This window comes from Ceratotherium simum, chromosome 5, assembly GCF_057802395.1.
Source record: "Ceratotherium simum simum isolate JZ-2026a chromosome 5, ASM5780239v1, whole genome shotgun sequence".
Classification (NCBI taxonomy): domain Eukaryota; kingdom Metazoa; phylum Chordata; class Mammalia; order Perissodactyla; family Rhinocerotidae; genus Ceratotherium; species Ceratotherium simum.
The window spans coordinates 61,911,369-61,937,020 of NC_141904.1; the positions used below are offsets into that span (position 1 = coordinate 61,911,369).

At 36.5% G+C, this 25,652-nt stretch overlaps 1 protein-coding gene across 5 annotated transcripts in view; it reads left to right on the forward strand.

Moving 5' to 3' along the window:
- PTPRG (protein tyrosine phosphatase receptor type G) overlaps window positions 1-25,652 on the forward strand; it is a 687,787-nt gene that overhangs the window by 656,897 nt on the left and 5,238 nt on the right. For all 5 annotated transcript variants that reach the window (XM_014793421.2, XM_087431273.1, XM_004419875.3 and 2 more), the window contains 11 exons: window positions 1,086-1,168; window positions 1,358-1,492; window positions 2,506-2,640; window positions 4,602-4,774; window positions 6,633-6,768; window positions 7,371-7,517; window positions 9,549-9,642; window positions 10,538-10,614; window positions 11,111-11,239; window positions 14,357-14,503; window positions 15,238-15,380. In XM_014793421.2, coding sequence (XP_014648907.1) covers window positions 1,086-1,168; window positions 1,358-1,492; window positions 2,506-2,640; window positions 4,602-4,774; window positions 6,633-6,768; window positions 7,371-7,517; window positions 9,549-9,642; window positions 10,538-10,614; window positions 11,111-11,239; window positions 14,357-14,503; window positions 15,238-15,380 — 1,399 coding nt within the window. The remainder of the gene's footprint in view (window positions 1-1,085; window positions 1,169-1,357; window positions 1,493-2,505; window positions 2,641-4,601; window positions 4,775-6,632; window positions 6,769-7,370; window positions 7,518-9,548; window positions 9,643-10,537; window positions 10,615-11,110; window positions 11,240-14,356; window positions 14,504-15,237; window positions 15,381-25,652) is intronic.

A 25,652-nucleotide genomic window follows, 5' to 3' on the forward strand; every position in this document is an offset into this window, starting at 1 on the left:
CCACCTCCTATATTGATCTATTAGCCAGTCTGTTACCTTTTTGGTTAAATATGAATTTTGCAACCTGAAGAGTACGTGTTCTTATTTGTCATTCTGAGAAATAACAATATACAATATAATGCTGCTAAGGGATACCAGTTTATATCCAGATGCCTTAGGAGAAATTTTTCATTTGGGGCCTGTTTATATCAGGCAGCCCCTGTTCATATCAACAGTAGTTTGAGAGTATGTCAGAGCAACAAAAGCAATTCACAGTTCCAAGAATGTAGAGGACTTTCAAAAAGTGCATGATACAGTCTGAAGTCAGTAATGTCTAAGCTATTGCACTCATTGGACTTCTTTTTGAATAGCCTGTTATGATCATAATTATAGACAGCAACGTAAAGTGGCTTTAGCCCATTCTGTTTCTAGCCAGGGAAAATAAAATTATGACCTCAGCTTCCTTTTATTTAATTTGTTATCCTAAAAATACAAGCTCACTCTATTGGACAACTAGAGGTGCATATCACCACGCACCTTTTGTTCATAAGCTAATGTTAAGGGGATCCTAAAATCTGATCGTTGACTTCAGATTCCTGCAAGGAGATTACTTTTAGAAGCAGCTCAGGTTCCTTCAATTACTTAGGTTCTGTTGGGGTGGCAGGGACTCCAACTGAATTTAGCAATGGAATCTCCTGAAAATAGATGTTCTGGATTCAATATAACAATCACCTTTTTATATTTGTATTAATGGGGAGGGGACAGGGGCATAGGTAATCAAAGGCCTTCGAAGTTGGTTTTAAAATATAGGACAAGGAAATTTTGGAGGGTTGCAACTTGCAGTTGTTTTACATGAACTAATAAGGATCTCAGTTTGCATTTCTTGGGCATGCACAGGCCAGAGCATGAGACGGAAGTGTCCCTGTGTTTTGAGATGGGTTTGAATGCTGTAGCTTTGAGTTTTCAGTTGTTCTTCTGCCAGAAGGGTTCTGGGGGCACTCTGGGAGATGCCACATTGCATTTGCCTTGTTTTGTGCTTTAGAATGCTGCTAGTTTTTGAATTATACAGTTTGTTTTTTGCTTTTTTTTTTTCTTATCCTCTATAGATGATCACAGTAGGGTGAAGTTAAGACCTTTACCAGGAAAAGACTCTAAGCACAGCGACTACATTAATGCAAACTATGTCGATGTAAGTCAGAAATGTTTTTATAAACCTGTTTCTGATCATTGAAGAGTGCCACAGAGACTGTTGAATGTGTTTTGATACCGCACAGAGCTTTCACTAAACACACAGCCTGTTCGATATGGAAGGCACTTGAATGATTAAGTGGTCTGTGACGCTGCTTTCACCTTACTGTGTGCTGTGTCATCTTTGAAGGGTTACAACAAAGCGAAAGCCTACATCGCCACCCAGGGCCCTTTAAAGTCTACATTTGAAGATTTCTGGAGGATGATTTGGGAACAAAACACTGGAATCATTGTCATGATTACGAACCTTGTGGAAAAAGGAAGAGTAAGAGCCTCTTGACTTAATATCTTAATCATGTACCTTCATTCAAAAGAATATTTATGGAGTACCTGCTGTAGGATAGGAACTTGGCCAAAGATAAAGAGTTATAGAAATGAAAAGTGTTCTCTCTGCCCTTACCTTACTTGTGACCTGATGGGAAAGAGAGCTATGCACTTTCCAGAGTAGATTAAATGTGATGATAGAGATGAATAGGGTGTTAGAGGAATGCTGCAAAATGGATGAATGCATCCTCTAGTACAGAGATTTTGGAAAGGAGCTGATATTTGAGATGAGATTTGAACGATGACAAGAAGGAGGAGTTACACAGGCTGAAAAGAGAAGGGAGGACATTCCAAGTACAGGGGATGGAAAGAACAAAAGCAGGAAAGTTGGAAGAAACATAGTATAGTCAAGGAACTACAAATAGTTCAGATTGGGGGAAGTAAAGACAGCTTAAACACTTGACCTTTAAGATGGTGATTAATATTTTAGAATTTATTAGATGATGCTAATTTAGGCTGGAATAAGGGCTATGCCTCAGGTTCATTGCTCAGAATCACTACCGCTTCACTTTGACTGTGGAGTCTGTTTTGCATTGGTGACCCATGTTGTAACACGAAGAATCGCACAGTTACGAGAAAGTGTCTTGTAACTGTGAATGCAGCCTGACCTCCCAAATGATACTTAAACTTCCTTTATAACGTATCCTACCCACATTTCTTACAGGTCAAACATACAGGTTTCTTTCTTAGGCCTCCTTTAAAGTACATCATGTGTTGAAAGATGATCATGAATACAAGGTCCGTTTCTCAAATGATCTTGCCCAAACTTGTCCCAAGATTAACCTCTTCAGAGGTCATGTCTGCCTGTCAGCAGTTCAGCCTATGCATTCCTTTTTCAGTCAACTACATGGTGATATTACCTGTGTTTTGATATTGTCATTTGAAATCACATTATCAACAGTAGAATTGGGGCATAAATTTGCAGATATAATTCATAACTTTTTCTTTTTGCAGCGGAAATGTGATCAGTATTGGCCAACAGAGAATAGCGAGGAGTATGGAAACATCATTGTCACACTGAAGAGCACAAAAATACATGCCTGCTATACTGTTCGTCGTTTTTCAGTCAGAAATACAAAAGTGAAAAAGGTATTGAAGGAACTGGGTGGGCTGCCAGGGCTTCTCTTTTTTAAACTTGTATGAAAATTACTGTACAACCAAGGCCAATTCTCATACCCAACTTGGTTTAAAAAAAAATGTATTTTTAAAACATTTTTTCACAAGTCTTTTGATTGACATCAATGTATGGTGTGAAAGACATTGGCAAAGCACATAATAGAATTTAACTGGCCTGATTGAGTTCTTTAATCTCTTCATGAAGAAGGCTTCATTTAAAAAAGAAAAAGGTCTTCTTAGGTTTTGGTAACCAGCAAATATGGCAGCATCTGTTTGTTGATTTAGCTTTTTAATTCCAATTTTCTGACAGCTTTAAAGCATTGTTTCCCAAAGTGTGTTCCAAGGAATACTAGCTGTGCAAGATGCTTGCAAAAGTCAGATCTGCTATTCAATAAGTATGGGAAATGAATGCTAGCTACATAATATGTCTCTCCCCTTAGAGACTACAATGAACACAAGTGACCAGAGTGCTCCAGTTAAGAAACCTATATAACTTTGTTTTGCCTACTGTTTCCTAATGTGACAACCATAAAACCTTTTTCTATCGAACTGTTAACATCCTGAGAGTCACGCCTTGTGGAAATGCTGCTTTCAAGTTATCTCAGTTTCTCTTTTTTCAAAATCCAGTCCCATAAAGACTCTTAGATCATTACAGCAGTACTATGAACTCTAGGTAGATGCTCATTAAGAAAAATGAGACTCTGCAGAGGCTGAGGTACGTCAGTTGTTTGTAGCAATGGGTCTTGCACATCTCTGAGAATGTGATAAACTGTAGCCCCCTTGCCCCAGAAGAATTCATGTTTACTCAGATTTTTATGTACAGTTTCAGTGGCTCTGAAGCCCATTTGTGATCCAAGGTTAACAGTTCTTTCTATGTATAGTTTTTTCTGAGAATGGCAGAAGTATATAAAAGTCAGCGCCACTGTATTTATCTGTATTCTCCACAATAGAGCTGTTAGCTGCCTCAAGCTAACCAATAACCAGTTTATACTTATAAAGCCCATTGCTCATGGAAACCCTTCAGGTATTTAAACATGGCCCACATACTCCTGTTTTAGAAAAACAGCTTAAGTCAGAGGAGGAGGTCAAATAGGTACTTTAGGTGCTTTGCACACTGACAAGAGGAAAAAGTAATAACTGAAAATGAGAATGAAATAGGAAAATGAGAGTTAACGGAAGAATTAAGAAATCAAAGCCATCCAGGGCCTTTGTAGCACAGGGCCAGACACCCTAGAAGCTTCAGTGTTGATTGATTAACGACCCTGAGTCATCAAAAAAAAGTTAAAATTTTTAGAAGTATTGGTAATAAGAAAAAAACATATCATGGCAAGTGATTTATTTGGGGAAACTCTTCATCCAAAGTAGTTAAAATGTAAGAAATTCAGCCCCTTAAAAGAAAACTACCTGAAAAATTCATTTATGAAAGTGACAGGTAAATGTATTGTTGCCTTTGACCCTAGAGATTGAGAACCATTTGTCACGGCGGATTTTCTGCATGCTTCCTGGAGAGTGTACAGCAGGAGCCAGCACTCGGGCTCCTGAAGGTCCAGCCTGGACAGTGGAGAAAGGATGCGAGTCAGGCCCACGGTCAAATGACAGCAAAGCCCTAAGCCTTCTGGAGTTGGGGCAGAAAGTCAGGAAATGGAGGCCTTGTAGGCGATTGACAAAATGCTTTGGATGGTTCCAAATTCAAAACACTGATATTAAACATTCATTCTTGGTACAATCTTAAACCATTTTCTCCTCTAAGAGATGTCTGATACGTCCCGTCCAGCTGGTAATGTCTCCATTTAGTGCATGAGACGGCCACAAAGAGAAAATGACCTAGCGCAGGAACAGTAATTACGGTGTATGAGGTCAGAGGTTGTTTCCTGACATCTTTACGTTATTCTTATCCAGAATCTTATCCACATCTTTTTTCACTTTTCTCATAGGGTCAGAAGGGAAATCCCAAGGGTCGTCAGAATGAAAGGGTGGTGATCCAGTATCACTACACGCAGTGGCCTGATATGGGGGTTCCCGAGTACGCCCTCCCGGTCCTGACCTTTGTGAGGAGATCCTCAGCAGCACGGATGCCAGAAATGGGCCCTGTGTTGGTGCACTGCAGGTGGGGCCAGAGTCTTTCTCTCCTTCTGCCTGGGATTCTACATTTGAAGCGGGCAGAGCACGGGGTGTGGGCCTGTGAACTTGGACCACTGTAGCTCTGCTACTGCTTTGTTTGATTTAGAAACTGAGATTTCCACTGAAAACTGGGACCAATAAGACTTGTTAGAGTTCTGTAAAGTAACTATAGTCCCATAATATTAAGAAATCATCTGCTGCTTCTGAGGTTAAAACAAAATCTGCTTTTAGAGGATTAATCTCTAGTTTTTATAACATCATCTTATTATTAATAAAATCCCCATTGTTTATAGGGAAATTGTAGGCTGCTCTTAATACATAAAAATCTGACCTTAAACAGAACTTTAGAGCTTTCTACACTAGAGATTTTGAGTTTTTGTATATAGCTTTTCTGTAGGGTTCCTCTAAAATAATATTTATAATATGTATAAAAGGATTTTATTTTCAAAACTTTAGTTTATATGTGCTATATAAAATACCTTTTAAAAAGCACTGGGAAAGCCTGCTGTAAAGCCTATTTTCTCTCCTTAACTACCTTAAACAACCTTAGTTGGTTGTTTAAAAATGCTTTTGTTTTGTTTCATTTGTAATTGCATTTTTGGCTCTTTTTTTCACTTTGGTATTAAAATGGATGTTGCTTATTCTATGATTTATGTTGCACAGCTGCACAGCATTTTCTAAGCACATCTTCTGGGGTCTTCTTATAATATGCAAAGTCCTTTGCAGAAATTGGAACCCATCTTCTGTTTAAAATCCCATGAGAACTCTACATTTTTGCTAACCCATTTAGGAATCATTAAAATAGAGATGAAAGTCCATCAAAGAGCTTAGGTATCAGTGGAGTTGTGTGAGATGGGGAACCTGCTGGCGGATTCTGCCAAAAGAAGCTTGTTATTCAGTACTATAGAACTTAGGTCTTCCTGAGTATTTTTGTTTAATGACAATTAGGAAATGTGAATGAGAGGCCAAATTTTCCAGATGTGGCATTCTTATTCTATACCCGGATTACTAAAGGAAAGCACCCCTTTTAATGGGAACTTACTTTTTTGTGTGTGTGAGGAAGATCAGCCCTGAGCTAACATCCATGCTAATCCTCCTCTTTTTGCTGATGAAGACCAGCTCTGAGCTAACATCTATTGCCAGTCCTCCTCCTTTTTCCCCCCAAAGCCCCAGGAGATAGTTGTAGGTCATAGTTGCACATCCTTCTAGTTATTATATGTGGGACTTGGCCTCAGCATGGCGGGAGAAGCAGTGTGTCGGTGCGCGCACAGGATCAGAACCCGGGCCGCCAGTAGCGGAGCACGCGCACTTAACCGCCAAGCCACAGGGCCGGCCCCAATGGGAACTTTCTAATACTGGGCAGACTGGGGGAGTTGTGCAGAAAGAAGTTTATTGAAAGGATGATGGGTACCCCCAGAATTACTGGGAGAATTAGAGAACCAGGGCCATGCCTAAACAGCAAGGAAAAACTCCCTACACAATGACTCTGTAGATGTGGTTCTGGTGTGGAGACGGCTGCTGCCAGGAGAGACATCTCTCTGTCCCTTGCATCACTGAGCTTGAGCTGCAGGGGAGGCCAAGAGGGCAGATACGTAACATCTTTCTCCAGTTCCTATGGTATAAAGGCAGTCTTTGCTCTCCATCAAGACTCATGAGGTGGGAAAAGTCCTACTAAAGTTTTTGGATGCTATCCATAATGAATAACCTGTATCAACTACACTAGGTTATCTAAACAACAAGGTTATTTCTAAGCTCGTTAAATATTAAGATTGTAATTTCTCCAGTCCACAGTTAATGACTTGATAAAGCAGAAGGTGCTAGTTGAGTGTCTGCATTTCTTCCAGCGCTGGTGTGGGCAGGACAGGCACCTACATTGTAATAGACAGCATGCTGCAACAGATAAAAGACAAAAGCACAGTTAATGTCCTGGGATTCCTGAAGCATATCAGGACACAGCGTAACTACCTCGTCCAGACTGAGGTAAGGAGTATCTGCCAGTGCTTTCGTGCGATTCTAGCACATGCTTTAACTGAAAGCTGAATGATATTGAGGAGCCAGATTCATTCTCTTAGGGCTTGAAGGAATTCACAGGTTTGTATTAGAAGATATCCTGACCATGATATACTATTCTTTGACTCCTAGTTTACCATTTCTGTATGGATCTTTAATTTAGATTTCTTAATAACTACACAAGCACTTTTGAAGCAGATACAGTAGTAGCTAGGCTGTGTTCGATGATATGGGGAGTTAAACATGTTGTCTGGCCTGAGAAATATATATGAGAGAATGGTTCTAAAGCCCTTCATTGAATACACATTTCTCCATTGCTTGCTGCATTGAACCTACTGTTTGAGGCATGGTATGGAATACAGAGCTAAAATCAGCACAGACTCTACCCTAAAATAAGTTATGATGAATAAGCAAGTATTAGAGCAAACCACCTAGCTGTAAATGCTTGAAGAAATTTACTGGAAGGTTCCTGTTAGAGGAAGAGTTAATCTAAGGTAGATTTCATGAACGGGATAGAGGTGGCTGCCCCTTAACAGCTCTCCTCAGTGACTACCATCTAATGTGCCTTTTAGGAGCAGTACATTTTCATCCATGATGCCTTGTTGGAAGCCATTCTTGGAAAGGAGACTGAAGTATCTTCAAATCAGCTGCATAGCTATGTGAACAGCATCCTCATACCAGGAGTTGGAGGAAAGACACGACTGGAAAAACAATTCAAGGTAGTCCTTTGAATACATTTCTTTGGTTAAAAAACAAAAAAAAAAGCAAGGAAGTAAAGAAATGCCTTGAGTTTGAGGGTCATGTCTTTTTTGCAAGAATGTATAGACTGACATGGATTACTATTTATACACTTCTAATGTAATGTGAAGGAAATGAAGTTTCAACCTATGTATGAATTGTTGGTATCCAAGTAGATGGCACAGTGCTATATTTTCTTCTGAGCAGTTTATGACTTTTTCTGAACATAAATGTCAGCCCCTGGCCATAATGACATAATACTTTGAGTCGGGCATCCTAGTTTAAAAAACATCCTCTGTATTTTTTCTGAACTAATCTACCTTTTCCTTATTAAGGATGGTTATTTGTTGACATGTTGTCCTAAAAGTAAACCTATTTGAAAGACTAGCCTAACAGATAATTTAGAAACTAAAAAAGAATTACTGAAGAATACTAGAGAAAAGTTAACTTTCCCTAAATGGTTGTTCTTTTACTTTGATAGGAACGTGAAGTTTAAAGGCAGTTAGGGTTTATATGGAATTGACTGAGGTGAAGGTGAAAAAAGACCATAAGAACTACTCACGTAATTAAGATCAGAAAAACTCAGTTGTTTCAGAGGATTTATTATAACTTTCAAACGTTGTCTGTCTCTCCAATTACTAAGTGCTTTCCAATTTATTAGTCTCTCATTAGTCTTTTAAATTCTTTTTTTGCACACTGTTCCATATGTAATTTCTCATTTTGTGTCAAGGTGGAAAGAATGAGATGAATCTGTGCAGTTTTAGTTTTCATGGTAAAACTTTCTCTAGACTCTGAAACCTTCATTTGAATCTTAGCTAAAGAAATGAGACTGCCAAGCAAGTTATAACAAGTGATATGAAATGAAAAATAGATTAATTTCACTAAGTTCAGTCAAAACAATTTTAAATTGCTAGCTCTCCTCTTATAATATCCAAACTACTGTAAAAACTATTTGAAGTAATTAATAGTAGGGACATAGTGTCTCATTTTATAAGTTTAAAATGAATTCTTAAATAATATTAAGTACCAACACTTCTTAAATTCTGCCTTTCTTTTCTATTTCTGCAATATTTGTTTACACATACTTAAAAAAAAAATTAACCAAAGAAATCAGTTCATTCCATTGGAAACCAAGTAATTGATTTTTTTACAAGCACTAACCACTTGAGAACTTAAGCAGAAGAAAAAGGCAAGAATCAGAAACTTGAAAACTACACCCAGGGCCCTTGACAGTAGCACTAAAGCATTTAGAGGAGGCTGTTCCCAAATACTCTACTAAGATGGATGTGCCCCATCCCACACCCCCAAAAAATAGGATTGACAAAATGGTTCAACCAAGCTATACAAACAGGAAGAATAACCAAACTACTGTGCTAATTATTTATAATGGCCTTAGAACAATATCAGTTTAGTTCAACAGAAATTTACTGAGAACCTAAGAAATCCTTTATGTTCAAGAAACATAATTAGCTCTTATTACCAAGAAGCAGTCTTTTCTAGTGTAGACCCACTTGAGTCTCACGTGCCTATATGGAATTAGGAAAAAAAATTCACAAAAGTGGTGACATCGTCAACAGAAAAATCCACATTAATTCAATAAATATCTCTTGCTCACATAGTACCTGTCATCATCAAGAAGCCTAAGGCCTGATAGTAGAAATAAGACAAGCATACAAATAACCAAGGTAATTGAGAGAAGTACCACTCCTGAAACACAAAAAAGTGTTCTTTGGGACACAAAAATGTTTTTGTTCATCAGTAATCTGATTATTGATATTTTTGGCAGATCATCAAGCAAATGCTATCAATCATACCCTTGGTTTTTTTGTTTGTTTTGTTGTTTTTACAGCTTTATTGAGATATAATTGATATATAACATTGTGTAAGTTTATGGTGTACAAAGTAATGATTTGATATATGGATACATTGTGAAATGATTATCACAATAAGGTTAGTTAACACGTCCACAATTATACCTTTGAATGAAAACTGAAATGTTGCTTTTCTTTCAGCTGGTCACACAATGTAATGCAAAATATGTGGAATGCTTTAGTGCGCAGAAAGAGTGTAACAAAGAAAAGAACAGAAACTCTTCAGTTGTGCCATGTAAGATCTTAAAATCAGTTTGATTTGGTTGATTGTGTTAGTATTTTTATCATTAGATTTTATGTATTATGTAAAGAGGAAACCACTACCAAGGGGAAAAGTTATGCTCAGGACAACTAAGGCAGTTTGATCAAACTGGGAGGGGTGGCTGTCAGTGCCAGCAAGTTGCTGCATCTACGTGACATGAAATTGAGCTTCAGTTCACCTCAAAATTCAAGGATTAGGTTACTTATCTACATATCTTAACTAAAAAAAAAAGTAAAGCCATTATCACTATGGCATTAACACTTCTTTAAAACTTAGAGTCCAGATTAATCTGAACACCTAGAAGTACATCGTTAAATTATTCTGGCTATTGAGATCAAAGTACTGTTGATAGGTGGTGACCTTTGTATAAATAACTTGGGACACAGCAGATGATACTGTGGACGCACTGTAGACACAGGCATGGGTGATGGTTGGAGAGATTATCTCTACTGAAAAAGGCCACTGTTTTCTAAGCCCTTTACAGGGAGAAAGATATGGATAAAGGGATGGCAAAAGAGCAAAATACAATATGTTGCTATAATTGTAGGAATATCAAACCAGGGTCAAAAATTATCTGAAAACCTCTGTCATCTCAGCACAGTATTCTCTTAGTGATCTGCTTTGAAAACCTCTCCCACAGTAAAATTTTATTCCTATAATGCCTATGTCCTGGGAACGGGCAGCAAAATTTCATTTTACATTTTCCCTTAGCTGATAACACTTTAGCTTTGCTAAAAATATAGGTAAGTCTTAAAAAGAAAGGGGAGCCAGGGGGATACATTACTCACCAAGTAAATCTCAGAAAGCAGTAGTGGTTCTGTGTGTATAATAAGGCATATGTGGTGTTTTTGTTTTTTCCATATGATAGCTGAGCGTGCTCGAGTGGGTCTTGCACCGTTGCCTGGAATGAAAGGAACAGATTACATTAATGCTTCTTATATCATGGTGAGAGTCAACAGTTAATTATAAATAAAGTCAATTAAGCTGAAAGGTGCTAAAGAGCAGATACCACCTATGTGACTGATTTCATTTTTCAAATAATTTCTCCATGTGTAATAGCAAAATTATAGAGATTTTCGTATCTGGAAACCTCTAACAAAAGACACCTAATCAGTTGGGTACAAAAATACTTAAATTAAGAACAATGCTTGTTAAGGAACTGATTTTATTGTTAATTTCACCCATCTAGTCTTTGAATAAATGTTGAAATTACTATTAAGTAAAAACAGCAGGGGTAACTAGAAGTGAATTGCACGTGGAGAGAAAATTGTCTACATGTTAGCAGAAGTACATCTAAGATTTAGCCAAATGTACTCAATGCCTTTTTCAATTATTTTAGTGTGGTCAAAACAATGCTGTCTTATTTCATGAATATATTTTACTACCAGAAAGTTAGAATAAAATGTTCATAATTGCTGATTTTTCATCTTCCTAACTGAAGGGCTATTATAGGAGCAATGAATTTATTATAACTCAGCATCCTCTGCCACATACTACGAAAGATTTCTGGCGAATGATTTGGGATCATAATGCACAGATCATTGTCATGCTGCCAGACAACCAGAGCTTGGTAAGTAAAGCACATCTGCTATATATTAATGAGCCTGTGAGGCTATAAGCATAAATTACATCGATACCTCGCCACAGGGCTGTAGTGTCTGGATATGCTAGGGAGGGAATTTAGACTTCTCATCTTTAAGTCTGTACAGATTCCTTTCATAGTCCCACAATTACTGTCCTTATCAGTTCCATTGTTTGATTCTCTAGTGCTGGTGATATCACCCCTCAGTTGTACTCTACATGGCAGTGCGGTAGATGGTTTTGAAAAAGGTCCTTTTAGAAACCTCATTAATGTATGACCTTAACCTGACCTCTTAGTTGCTATGTGTCACTTTTGAAAAATAAATAAATAATACCAGCTAACATTTGAGTATGTAATTGTGTTTACTCTACATGTATTCACTCATTTAATCCTCTCTACAATTTGATGACATAGGTACTGTTATTGCCTTATTTAATAGCTGAGAAAACTGAGGGAAATAACTTGCCCCAGGGCATACACAAAAAATTGGAGCTAAAAAAAATTGTATCAAAAGTACTAAAAATGTAGCATTATTTTTCCGCATGCCATAGGCAAGTCAGATCTATTACAGGGAAGGAGATAAGGGAAGGCCGTTTTGTTCCAACTTAAAGGTGCTTTTTAAGACCTTGACTAAACTTCTAGCTCTTTCTCATCCCTTTAGTCCTTCCTATTGAGGTCTCTAGACTATAGAGGAGAAGGGTGAGCAAGTTTATGAAAATAAACTTAAATGTTTCTGGTTAGATCTCATTGCATTTTTAAGTTTCAGAATTAGTTGGGTCTTCAAAAGGTACTAGGAGGACATGTAAGCCCACAAAGTAAAAACAAAAACAAAAAACAATGAGGATCTGCCTCCATGTGTGTCAGATTAGTGAGTTTTTTAATCAAGAAAGAACAGCATGTGATTGAACCCCTAGTCTTGATGACATGCATTTGACTGTGTGCCCAGTCAGTGGGAACTTCTTCACTTTGTCGCATTTTGCTCCAGCTTCAGAATACCAAGACTGCTTCTGTATGATAGAATGGCAGCAAAGTTGAGAATCTTAAGCTAAAAACTGGAGTGTAAATTTTCAAATTAGCTGGCAATAGAGGTCTATTCTGTTTGGCATGTGGAAATTGGAGCATTTAGGGTTGTTAAAACGTTCATTTGTTGGATGAGTCAGTATTTTGTTATTGTCACTTAACAGAGGACAGTCACCAAAAGCATCTACCCACAAGCTCGTTTTTATGAGGAGGCTAGGGGGATACTGGACCAAATAAGTTGCTACATGTTCTATAGACAGTGAGGATACAGGAACGGCCCTGGAGTATGTCATCTCAGTGTCGTTGAGGCCCAGGGAGGCTAGGCTAGAATCATAGAGGCCTGCACTCTCGGCTCCAGGGTCAAAAGTCAGATTCTTTAGTGCAGTTTTTCCTAAAGATAATGTTTCTGGATTCTTTTGTTTGTTTTATTACTTATTCCTACTATAACTTGATAAGACCACGATTCTGTGAATAGCCCAAAAGTCTCTGGTTCCTAACTCAGAAAGCGCTGTTATAGAAGCCTAGGCATCTTTGACCTATAAATATATTTGGAAGTAAAATAACCAGGAGACCAGAGTGCCTACTGAATTAAGAAGTAGCATTTATTTTTCTTAGTCTTTCAAGATGATCAATTATTCCCTACTTTACTGTCTGTATTCAAAAGGTTTTTTCTCCCTTTCATTAGACCAATTTGATAATTTACTATTCATGTTAATTTCTTTGAGTTATGTAATTTTATTATTCCCATTTTTCAGATATGGAAATTAAGGCTCGGAAAGATGAATTTATTCAGGATCACATTCAATCCTAAATCCTAAATTTAGAGGCCTTGTCCATCATTACCTTGTCTTTAATATCTGTTAAAAGAGTCCTATTTCCATTTCCTTGGACAAAATGTATTAAAACCCATGACAGTTACAGACTTCTTTTGTATAGACTAAACCCAATTGCTAATCTGTTTCCCCTTATGCTGAGCTTTAAAAATAAAAATGTACTTGGCAATAAGCTATATTGAAACTTGAAAGGGTGATAAGTCTTATTGGACTGTTGGCTCATTTCTAATGCAACAATGTAAGATTAAACAAAACCTTCTTTGTTTTGAACATTATTCAGAATTATTTCTGACTTCACTAGTAGTATCTACGTGTTACAGGCAAACTGTAGCTTGCCATTTGAACTGATTAGAAAAAGAGGTGGGGGGATGCTCATCGTCATAATCGTTGTATCTCTCACAAAATCTCCAACTTATGCAACAATTAACTTTTTCTTAGGCCTCCACAGTTTTCAGGGATAGAATTCAAGTACCAAGACTGAATATTTATGCTTAATCTTAAAATAGATGAACATTTAAAGCTTGCTTGATTCCAGGCTGAAAGACTTCCTATGTTATCCCTTTTTGAAACCTCACATTGACACATTAACTTTTCTTTAAAAGAGCACCTTGTACTTATATGCATATTTATGCACAACCTCTTTCCAAAAAGGTTCTATCCCTTACCATTTATTAGCAGTGTGATTTTAGACAATTTTTGGACCTCTCTGAGGTCTTCATCTGAGGCCCTTGGTGCCCTCATCTGTAAAGACAGATGATAAAAAAAACCCTTACCTCACTAGAATATTATCAAAATAAAATAAGAGATAATGTTTATGAAAGTGTTGAACAACTGTGGAACTGTTAACATAATCCATAGCAAATAACAATTAGAGTGTCTTAGTTGCTTAAGCAATTTGTGAAATCATAAATTAAAATTATTCAGCCTAGATCCTGTCTCCTTTTTTACTATGACAATTATATTACAGAGCACTTCTCAGCAGAGGGATAATACATCCCCTATAGAGGGAGGGTTTTTTGGTTGTTACAGCGACATAGATGAGAGGTGCTAGGAAATGGTTATTAAGTATATTTTACAATAGAATACAGTAATCAAACTTGGCATGATTAGATGGGGCTATAATTCTGTGAACTCAATTTAAAAGATGATTTGAGAGGTATGGGAAATGGCAAACATAAGAAATCATTTTGCAAGAAAATGCAAAAACAAATGTTTGACAGCACTGCAGAGGAATTTTTTTTGGTTCCCATAGGCAGAAGATGAGTTTGTGTACTGGCCAAGTCGAGAAGAATCCATGAACTGTGAGGCCTTTACCGTCACCCTTATCAGCAAAGACAGACTGTGCCTCTCTAATGAAGAACAAATTATCATCCATGACTTTATCCTTGAAGCTACACAGGTAACTTAAACCTCAGTTCCTCATTAATACCCCTACCTGGGCCCTGGATCATCCTTCTAAGTAATAATGAAGTAATTTACCACCCTCAAGACAGGCCCAGGCATTTGAGTATGACTTAATTTTAAATTCTTCCCTTCTTTCTGACTCAAATATTTGCTCTTTCCAGCTGGATAGATGAAATGTAACCATTCCTCTGATTGAGCATGCATACAAATAGGTCTGTTGACCTAATTATGAAAACAATATACTAGAGCTCAATATTTTCTTTGCCGTCAGAAATGTAAACCTTGCAATGTGTTGTAGAAATGATAATATTAAGACTTTTTTTTTAGTAAACAACATTTTGATGTGTAATAATTGCTTTCTTATGGGGTGGAAAAGAGGGGGGCCATCTTATGTTAGTAATTTAAATGATGAGCTAACCCCTTTCCTTTTTTTTTCCTTTAATTTTATAGATAAGAAGGTAGAGTAGGATATAAAGTGTCTTGTACTTTGTCACTTGAAATTTTTGCCTGAACAAAATAGGATTCTACTATTTCACTATCATGACCTGCTTGTTTTTTAATGGCAAGCAGACCTCCCTAGTATTTTTCTTCTGGCTAGCCACAGTTTGGTTAGTCTGGTATTCTTCAGTTATCTATAATATATACTTTCTCAGGAGCAAGTTCTAGTCATTAGATTATAGATATAATGACACAAAGGATGGGATATGACTCATGTCGTGTTGATTGTAGGATGACTATGTCCTAGAAGTTCGGCATTTTCAGTGTCCCAAATGGCCTAATCCAGATGCCCCCATAAGCAGTACCTTTGAACTTATTAACGTCATCAAGGAAGAGGCCTTAACAAGAGACGGCCCCACCATTGTTCATGATGAGTATGTATCTGTTTCTTAATTTTAAAATTGAGACATTTTTCTTGTTTCATTGCTATAGTAGTGGAAAGGGAAGACAGATTTTCAAAAACCTACTCCCTTCTCAGCTTGTGACAATTGCATGTTTTTTCTAATGTCTATATGTGTAAGGTGTTGTGGTTCTGTTTGCGCTTTAATTTGTCAAACCCTTCCAAGGCTTCAGGTTCTCCTAGAGTGTTTGTTTTAGAAAGGTGAAAGTACCATATCTTAACCTACGAAAATAGATTTACATGCTTTCTGTGGTATTATGTTTCAATAACACTTGTTAAAGTTAATTAAATTATCAATTAACTATTTACGTTAATTAAATAGTTACATTTATTTTAAAATCCTTACACTGAATTTCAGCAAACACTTATTAGGGAAGAAGCCTTTTTAAATATGGTATAGTTGATTAATAGTGAAAAAGTTACTGTTATTAATGATAATATTTAGAGTTTACAGTGTGTTTTGAAGTCTACAGTACTGTCTTTTAGGATTTAAGGGTAAAGAACATGAATTTCAAACAGAATCTCACAAACCTTTAGCCAATATGGCACCAATTGTACATCCTCATTTCTGTTTTAGTGCCAAGGTAGCTTAGCTCCTTGGTCAGCAAATTCTCAATGCACCCATTACGTTCATTAAATTACCAACTACTCTAGTAGCACAGATATTAATAAAGTAAAGCTTATTGTTAAGTCTTTGATTTTCCTCGAACTAATGCTGTAACAGGAAGTGCAGAGACTTTCAGCTGAGGTCAGCACCTTCACCTCAAATCAATAGTACCCTCCTATCTGAAGTGAGCCATATTACTGGCTGCTTCCAAAGAGTTGTATGGTCTTTCTTAGGAAATAGTGACTATTTTAAAATGTTGGGCTGACTCTTAATTAGATTAAGAATTAAGACTAGAAGAGCATCATAGTCGAAGCTTTAGTTAAATGGCACACTAAGTAAGGTCCCTGGAAATGTGACAACCACCAGCAGTGTTTAAATAGCACAGACAGCCTCAAAATAATTGGGTAGTTACTACTGGTTTGTGAAACTTAGGGTAGGCGGTTAATAGCATAAAGTTAGGGCTGCTTCTCGAGTTTTTTCTCCACTAATCTGGATCAGCTTTTTAAATAACTTCTGGGTTTTACCATCTCTTATCAATTCAGGCCAAATCCTAACATTGCTGCCCAAGTTTTATGACTGATTTGACTGTTATGATAGTGCTCCAAGGAATTTTGTCCTAAAGTCAGTAATGCAGCTAATCTTATATTTCATGGTGAGGGAAGAGGGAAAGAAAAAACCAACAACTAGTTAAACAATTTGAACAGAACTGTTTGATTCATTTATCTATATTCAGCTTTTGGGTATATTTGTCTCATTCAGTGGTTTTTATTTTATACCACCTGCTGAATATCTCACCTCTGGAATTAATCAAAGGTAGCTGTTCTTAGGCCTAAATAAGAAAAGAGAAAATTCATCTTAAACTAGTGGATCTGCAAATATCATATAGGTGAGCTGGAGTAAAAGCCACCTAAAGAAATGTGTTCATTCATTTACCCACCATGTCACTTAGGAGATAAGTGATTCCTCAAAAATAATAGAAATTATTTGTCCATGTCACTCAAGAACAACTTTTTAAATAGTTGCTAGCTCTAATGCAATACTCTGAATGCCAGTTACCGTTCAGTTTCCTCTTACCTAATTTTTGTACCTCTAAATATCCCTTCCTGATGGCATACAAACACCTCAAATTTAGTTTGTCTCAAACCAAATTTATCATCTTCTAGCCTGCCCCCATCCACTTAGTTGTACAAACCAGAAACACATCCGAGTTTTTCATGTGTGCCCTCTCACATCCACATCTAACTGGCCACCAAGTCTTGTTGAGGCTACCCATTCTTTTAATACATTTTTCAAAGTCTTTTACAGTCTGGCCTAAGTTTACTTTTCTAGCTGTCATCCCAATCTTCCATTGAAGTACTTCCTGCGGGCCAACTTGCCCCTGCAAGTGCCCTTTCATTCAATACACACTTCAAAAGTCACTCTCTTTGAAACTATCTCTAACTCATGCCAGAGGTGATCAAAGTCATTAACAAACATCACGTCCTTATCAATGCCATTCCTGTCTATCATATCATATATTGTAACTACTTGTTTATACGACTGTCACTCCCACATTGCTGAGACCAGCAGTGGTAACTTATTCATCCCAGTCTTCATGGGGTGAAGCCCAATGCCTGGCACATAGTAGGTGCTGGATAAATACTGGCATGAATGCGTGCTGTGCTTCAAACTGTGATGACCTACAAATTCTTAAGGATATGTACCTCTATATAAAGAGGCTTGCACCTTGCTTTTTGTTTTATTTATTGTCATTTTGCCTGCTTAAATTCTTCTGTGAACTATAAAACCAGTTTACAGAGTTTTTTAAGCTCTGTCAAAAGTGGAAGTGAGCAGGCTTGGAGAGAAGGCCTGAGTGCTTCAGTCAAAGAGTTGAACTTTTAGTGCACAAACCTCATGATATCTATGTGGTCTTCACAGAGATCTTTTTAACACCTACTTTTAGGGTTCTCAGCTGTGTGCCAGATGGATGAAGTTTCTGGATAAATGATCTAAGGATAAAATTCATCACCAAAAAGTAAACTGATTCTATGTGAGGACAGGCACAGCTTAAAGGCAAACTGCTTTATTCTCAGCATCCTACATTCATCTCGTCAAGATGATTCTGTTCAGAGGCTGATCTTCTATCATTACTGTCAAATTTTAAAAACATAGTCTTTGTTCCTACAGAAGAAGTTTGGAACATAGGCCTGGTTCTTACACAGTCTTATGAGACAATAGTAGATTAGACCTTACTCACAGAAGGAAGAATACTTTCCCGTGCAAATACTTAATGTTAATTATTCACTCTGAAAATATATCTATCTACCCTATTGGATATCAGAGTAGGCTAATTTCATTTAACAGTTTTCAAAGTGTGATCTGAAGACCGTGGTTGGTAGGGGGCGGTCTCCAAGGCCCTTCCAAGAGGAAGGGCCAAGATCTAAGAGGTCAAAACTACTTTCATAATAATACAAAGATACTACTTGCCTTGTTCACTTTCATTCTGTCCTGAGAGTTTTCCAGAGCTACATGACGTGGGGTGACATCCTCACTCTGATGGCTAATGGAATGTGTGCTTGCATGGTTTTTTGTTTTAACATTTTCTCAGTTTTAATTTCTCATATAGCAAATATTGATAGATAGAGCCCAAATAAAGAAAAGCTCTTTGGGGGGTTCCTCAATATTTTTTTTTTGGTCCTGAGATCAAAGAGTCTGAAGACTGCTGAGATGCTCTATAGGAGACACAGAAATATTTAGATAGCTTTCTATACCAAGTGCTGCAAAGACACCCACAAATCATCACTAATTCAGTTTTCATTTAATCTTCAAAATTACCCCACTAGGAAGGTAATTTTAGTTTCTCTACTTCACATATGAGAAAATAGGCACAGTGAAGCTAAGTAATAGAACTTGTATATACATACAGTTAGTAAGTGTTAGGGCCAGGACCAGCTACATAATTTGTAGGGTTCAGTGTAAAATGGAAATGCAGGAACCCTTATTCAAAAATTATTAAGAATTTCCAGATGGCAACAGCAGAGCATGAAACTAAGTGCAGGACCCTTCTGAGTAGGGAACCCATCAAAGTATGAGGCCTGCCCTACAAAACTGCACAGGTGGCAAGCCAGGAAGCTGGCTCTGGCCATAGTCAAATCCAGATCTGTCTAATCCCTCTGGTTAACACTGCCTCCCACTGGTTTTCAGAGTAAGCACTCCTGCACTCATCTCCCTTGTTTCTTCAGACTGGGTGGGTTTTTTCCTACTATATTTTCTCATTCACTTCCAAAGTTTTAATTTCTTAAAGTCCCATAGAAGGCTTTTGTGTTGCCATAATTCCCCAGGATTGGTCAAGCTTGAACTGTTTTCTTTCCTGCCCTAATGATTTCTAAGGGAAGCTTCACTGTCTTCACAATGACAGGGTTATAACTCTGGATTGCATTTTTGGTTATGATTTTTAAAACAACATCTTAAAAGCAAATAATTGTAATTTTATGAAATAGTAAAAAATATAATTGAATGAGCATAGATATTACTCCCACTGCTGATACAAGGAACCCCAAAGTGTTTTAAAATATAGACAGAGCACTTAAAAACATTACTGTACATCCGTAACTTAAAGTACTTTCATTTCTTTTATAATATCTTTGAGGCATGGGCAAGGAAAGATGAAAATACTTCTGTTTTTTTTCTTAACAGCACTGGTTAAATAAGCATTGCTCTCAATGGGGCCCTTTGAGGAAGTGGCAAACTAACTACCAAAGCCAGTGAATTTATATACTATTCTTATTTTTTCTAGGTTACAAATTAGTTTTATCACTTTTTCACCAAGTCCCTATAGTTTTGTGTGTGTGTGTGTGTGTGTGTGTGTGTGTGAGAGGAATATCAGCCCTGAGCTAACATCCATGCCAATCCTCCTCTTTTTTTTTTTTTTTTTTTTTTTTGCTGAGGAAGACTAGCCCTGAGCTAACATCCGTGCCTGTCTTCCTCCACTTTATGTGGGGTGCCGCCACAGCACGGCCTGACAAGTGGTGCGTCAGTGCGTGCCTGGGATCTGAACCTCAGGCCGCCAGCAGCGGAGCGCACACACTTAACCCCTGTGCCACGGGCTGGCTCCCTAAGTCCCTGTAGTTTGAAGTGCAATCCATGAAACTTGACAGACATCCTTTAATCCTACTTAATTCCTAAACTTTTGAAAGAGAATGGCCTTTATTTTTTCAATCTTTATTCTTTCATTATAATGCTGGGTATGTAGAAGTTATTTAAAAGTATCTGTGCATTTGATTGATTTGACTTAGTTTCTAGTCATGTTTAAAGTCTTATTGTGTAGCTACTTCTTGTCAATTTAGGTACTTATTTAAGAGTGGCTAAATACAGTCATGCATCACTTAACGACAGGGATACGTTCTGAGAAATGTGTCACTAGGTGATTTCATCATTGTGCGAACATCCTAGAGTGTACTTACACAAACGTAGGTGGTATAGCCTACTACACACTTAGGCTATATGGTACTCATGGGATAACTGTTGTATATGCGGTCCATTGTTGACTGAAACGTCATTTTGCAGTGCATGACTATACAGGAAAAGCCAGAGTTAATCCCACGTGGAGTACACACTACATAATAAAATACATATTACCTGACTTTTCTATCTGAATGGTTATAGATAACTTTAAGAAGGAGCTAAGGGGAAAAAAAAAAAAAGAGATCTTGAGTCTAACAGTTTCACTAGAACAGATTAACCAAAGGTTAAATTCTTCCCCTCCTGAAAAAAATCAATACAAATGATTTAAACAAACAAACCTAGCCAGGCTAAAATGAGAGAGTAAACTCAGTACTATTTAGAATCTGAGGAAAGACAACATGATGAACAAGAACAAAAAAATATAATAGGATTTTAAAATCATATGCTCAGAGATCTAAAAGAAGACTGTATGAAATGAATTAAAATATATTATGAAACAAACAAATTAGAGCCTAAGAAATGGAAAAAATATGAGATGGGTCAGTAGTAGAATGGACAAAGCTGAAATCAAACTAGGATATGAAAGCTAGACACAGAAGTTCTAACATATGTATAAGAGGGATCAATGGAGAGATAAAAAATTAAAGTAGTAGTAGTAATGGCTGAGATTTTCTAAGAAATGAATACAGAGATGAGCTCTTAAACTGAATGATCAGGACACATTTGAACAATAACTTTTAGAGAGAAGATTTAGATACCACAATTACCCAGGCTGATCTAATAGTAATATATACAAGTATGCACCCCAGAGAGATTGTATGGAGAGACTGTATAGTCTCTTCAGACATCAATGGTTTATTTACATAAATTGACCATAAATAGAATTTCAATACATTCTCAAAAAACTGATACCATACAAGGCCACATTCATTGATTACAATGCATTAATATTAGAAACCAACAATGAAATGAAGCCCTAAATCCTTATACCTAGACACTGAAATACTTACATCTAGAATTACTTATAGATAATTCATGGGTTAAAGAGGTAATGAAAATAGACATTCTGAAATACTTAAAACTAAATGATGATGAAGGCACTGCATTTCAAAACCTGGTAGGATGTAGCCAAACTACGCTCAGAGAAAAAAATTTATAGCCTAGCTGCATATATTGGAGAAAAGATTAAAAATAAACTAAGCTTTCAACTAAAGAAGCCAGAATAAGAACCAGATAAATCCACAAAAAGTATAAGGAATTAAAAGATAAAAGCAAACAGTAATGAAATGGGAACAGGGAAGAAATAGTAAAATTTAAGCAATAAAGTCTAATAAAAAACACAACTTTGGAAAATGGCAAAGGAACAAATTAGAGAAGGCATAAATTAACATTTAAGTCCTTATCCTTTTAGAGTTTTATGCTAAAATATTAATAAAATACCTGGGATTTGCTTCGAAATATGTGGAGTAGGAAGTAGAGATGAAACAAGAGTGTCCATGCATTGAGGGTTATTATAACTGAGTGATGGCTACGTGGGGGTTACTGTACTATTGTACTTTTGTGTATGTTTGATATTTTCTATAATAAAAGGTTAAAATAATAGAAATATTTTAAAGGACATAAACATTTGAAACTATTTATAACTCTGTACTAATGAATTTTTAAACCTAGATAAGCATAAATGATATTTTTTGAACACATCATATGTGCTCATCTCTGTTCTGAGCCATTTACATGTATCAGCTCAAATACAAGCCCTAGTCTCAAGAGCTATGAGAACTTGGCCAGTTACTTCACCGTGTTTCTTCAGCCTCAAAATGGGGATAATAATGGTACTGATACCATAGGGTTATTGTGAGGATTAAGTTGGTGCTTTACCTATAAGAGAGCCTGGCACATAGTAGGAGCACAACACATGTTAGTGATTATTAAGAACTGAATAAATGGATGAGTTCTCAAACTAAGGCCTACCAAGTCCTCACCAGGCTACATCTGAGCAATAACACACATACAGAGATTTTTATGTAACCTTGATTTAAAAAAATTAAACAAGGCTAGCATCAGAATGGAAAAGTAGAGGCCCATCTTATTTATTTGAATGTGGATGCAAAAAATCTAAAGTACTGTCAAATAAAACCCAGTGTGCTATATTATAAGAATTATACACCATGAAAAAGTCAGATTTATCCTGGGACTGTAGAGCTGGTTAAACATTACCAGAAATCTCTCAGTGAATTCAGGACATTAAAGGGATTTCTAAAAAAATGAGTAGATGTTGGAAAGCATACAATAAAATAACATCCATTCATGATCCCCCTCCTCAAAAGAAAATACTCTTAGCAAACTAAAAGTAGAAAGCATCCTCTTTAACTTGACCAATGTTATTTATCAGAAGCGTATAGCAAACATTTTAATTTAATTTTTAGGGCCGGCCCTGTGGCTTAGCGGTTAAGTGCACGCGCTCTGCTGCTGACGGCCCGGGTTCAGATCCCGGGCGTGCACCGACGTACCGCTTCTCTGGCCATGCTGAGGCCGCGTCCCACATGCAGCAACTAGAAGGATGTGCAGCTATGACATACAACTATCTAGTGGGGCTTTGGGGGAAAAAATAAATAAATAAAATTATTTAATTTTTAAAACTTAGAAGCTTTACCATTAAAGTAAAATACAACATGATACATCCTCACAGTGCTAGAATGCAAAACTATTGAGGTCCTAACCAATGCAGTAAAAGCAAAAGATATAAGAAGTATAAAAGTTGAAAAGAGGCAAAACTGACATTGGCAGATAGAGATGTAGCCAACTTCCTAGAGAATCAACAAATTATTAGAACTTAGAGTTCTGCATAGCTGGATACAAGTCCACCGTGTGAAAATCAATAACATTCCTATATATCAACTGAAACCAAACAGAAAATGTAATAGAAAGAGGCCATTCTCAGGAGTAACAGAAACTCTAAAAGTACCTAGGAATTACCCTAAAATGAAATTGGCAAAGGCTATGAAGAAAACTATAAAATCTAATTGAAAACCATAAAAGACCTGAATAAATGGAGAAAAGACATCATGTTTGGGAACAGAAAAACTCAAAAAGATGTTAATTTCCTCAGCTGGATCTATATATTCAATGCAACATAACCAGAATCCCAACAAAAATTTTTGTGTTCCTTGACAATACAGTTTCAACAGCATGGGGTGGAAGGATAGAGGTATTTGGAAATGAGTGTACAAGTGAAAAATGAAAATATATATGTTTGAAGCACTAAAAAAAATTAATATGAAACAAATGTAGAGACAGCCAAGACTATTGTGGAAACTTGCTTTATCAGATAGTAAGACTTATTTAAAACCTACGAGAATTAAAACAAATGTGGGGAAATGCAAAAAAGAGACAGATTAAAGGGCCAAAATAGAGAGTTCAGAAACAGGCCTACATATATGAGAATTTAGTGTATGATAAAAAGGCAGTTCAAGTCAGAAGAGATGAGACTATTCATGAAAAAATGCTAGAACAATTGGCTATCTATTCGAAAAATAACTAAAATCAGATCCTTACATCAAAACAAGAACAAGATTTAGATGAATCAAACAATTAAATTTAAAAAAATTAGAAAAATGTAGGAGAATATCATTAACATACTGGGCTAAAGAAAGCATTCTCAAACAAGACTCCTAAAAAGCCAAAAATAAAAGATTGATAAATTTAAATTGATTACATCTAGACTATAGTTCAGTATAACAAAAACGATCACAAAAGATGTTAAGAGAAATTAGAGATTGGAAAAAACACTTGCAACATATACTATAGATAATATAAAATAATTCCTATATAAATACATTTAAAAGAGACCAATCTAATAGAAAAATGGCGAAGTATATTAATAGGCAATTTCAGAAGAGGAAATAAACAAAATGATGGTCAATAAACAAAAAGATATTTAACTTTTCTGGTAATCAGGGAAAGGCAACTACAATAGTTAAGATACAATTTTTCACCCATCAGATCGGCAAAAGCGTTTCAAGTTTAAAATGATGAGGAGAAACAAGTATTCTTATGCTGGGAGCAGTATGAACAGGTAACAACCACTTAGGAGAGAAATATGGTAGTATCTTTAAAACTAAAAATGGGCATACCTGTGATCTGGCTTTTCTACTCTTGGCACCTCTGCTAATGTGCACGAGACACAAACAACCTAAATGTCCATCCATAGGGAAATGAGTAAGTCTGCATGCAGCAGATGAAATAATGAGCTGGACTGACATGTGCTGATATACCTAAATCTGGACGTCTGCACCTAATTGTGTAATAATATTTACCTTTAGATAGGTTACCTCTAAAGTTGGGGTGGTGGTTAGGGGGACTTTGGTCTTACTTATATTAAAGAAGTAAAACATCTGTAATGTTTTAATTTCATATAAGAATAAATTCAGAAACTACATATTTAATAGTTTTTTTTAACAGAACAGTGGGCACAGGGCATCTAAATTCTAGTCTCATTTCTACCACCAACCAGTAACACCACCTTGAACAATTCATTTAATCCATCTGTTTTCTCATCACTAATATGGAAACTATGTGGGAAAATGAAGTTGCCAACCTGGCCTGATGAAAAAGTCTACTACCCTTCTAACCTTTTTTTTTTTTTTTTCTTTTTTTGGTGAAGCAAAGAGAACCATATTTTTCCAAGAGTTTTATAGAAGGTCCTCTCATTTGGATAGTTCCACTTCAGTGCCAAAAATAATTACTTTATATGAAGCTCATTTTGAAAATTCTGACTGAATTTGAGCCATATATTTCCATTTTTATTCGTGTCTTGTAAGTTTCAATTTAGCTGTTTGGGATTGTTAAAAAGAATTTTTTCAGAGCCTTTCACCACTTTCTACTTGTCCAATAGCCTGTAGTTAAGGTTCTCATATTATTTTTCCTATTATACCACCCTGCTCATCCTCAACATCAGGTCTTCTATAGCCCTCCAAAGTCTAATTTTGAACCTCTCATTTCATATTAGATGTCAAGCCAAGCATCTGATAAACCAGTTTGGGAGATTTCACAATCATAAACAAATGTCACCTTTATGCTTGCCTCCAAATCTCCCCCCTGTCCAGCATTTCACTCATTTTTTGTTCTAGAATAGGTATCAATATGGTCTACTTAGCTTCCATGAAAATATGTGATGGTAATTTCATTCCAGTATAT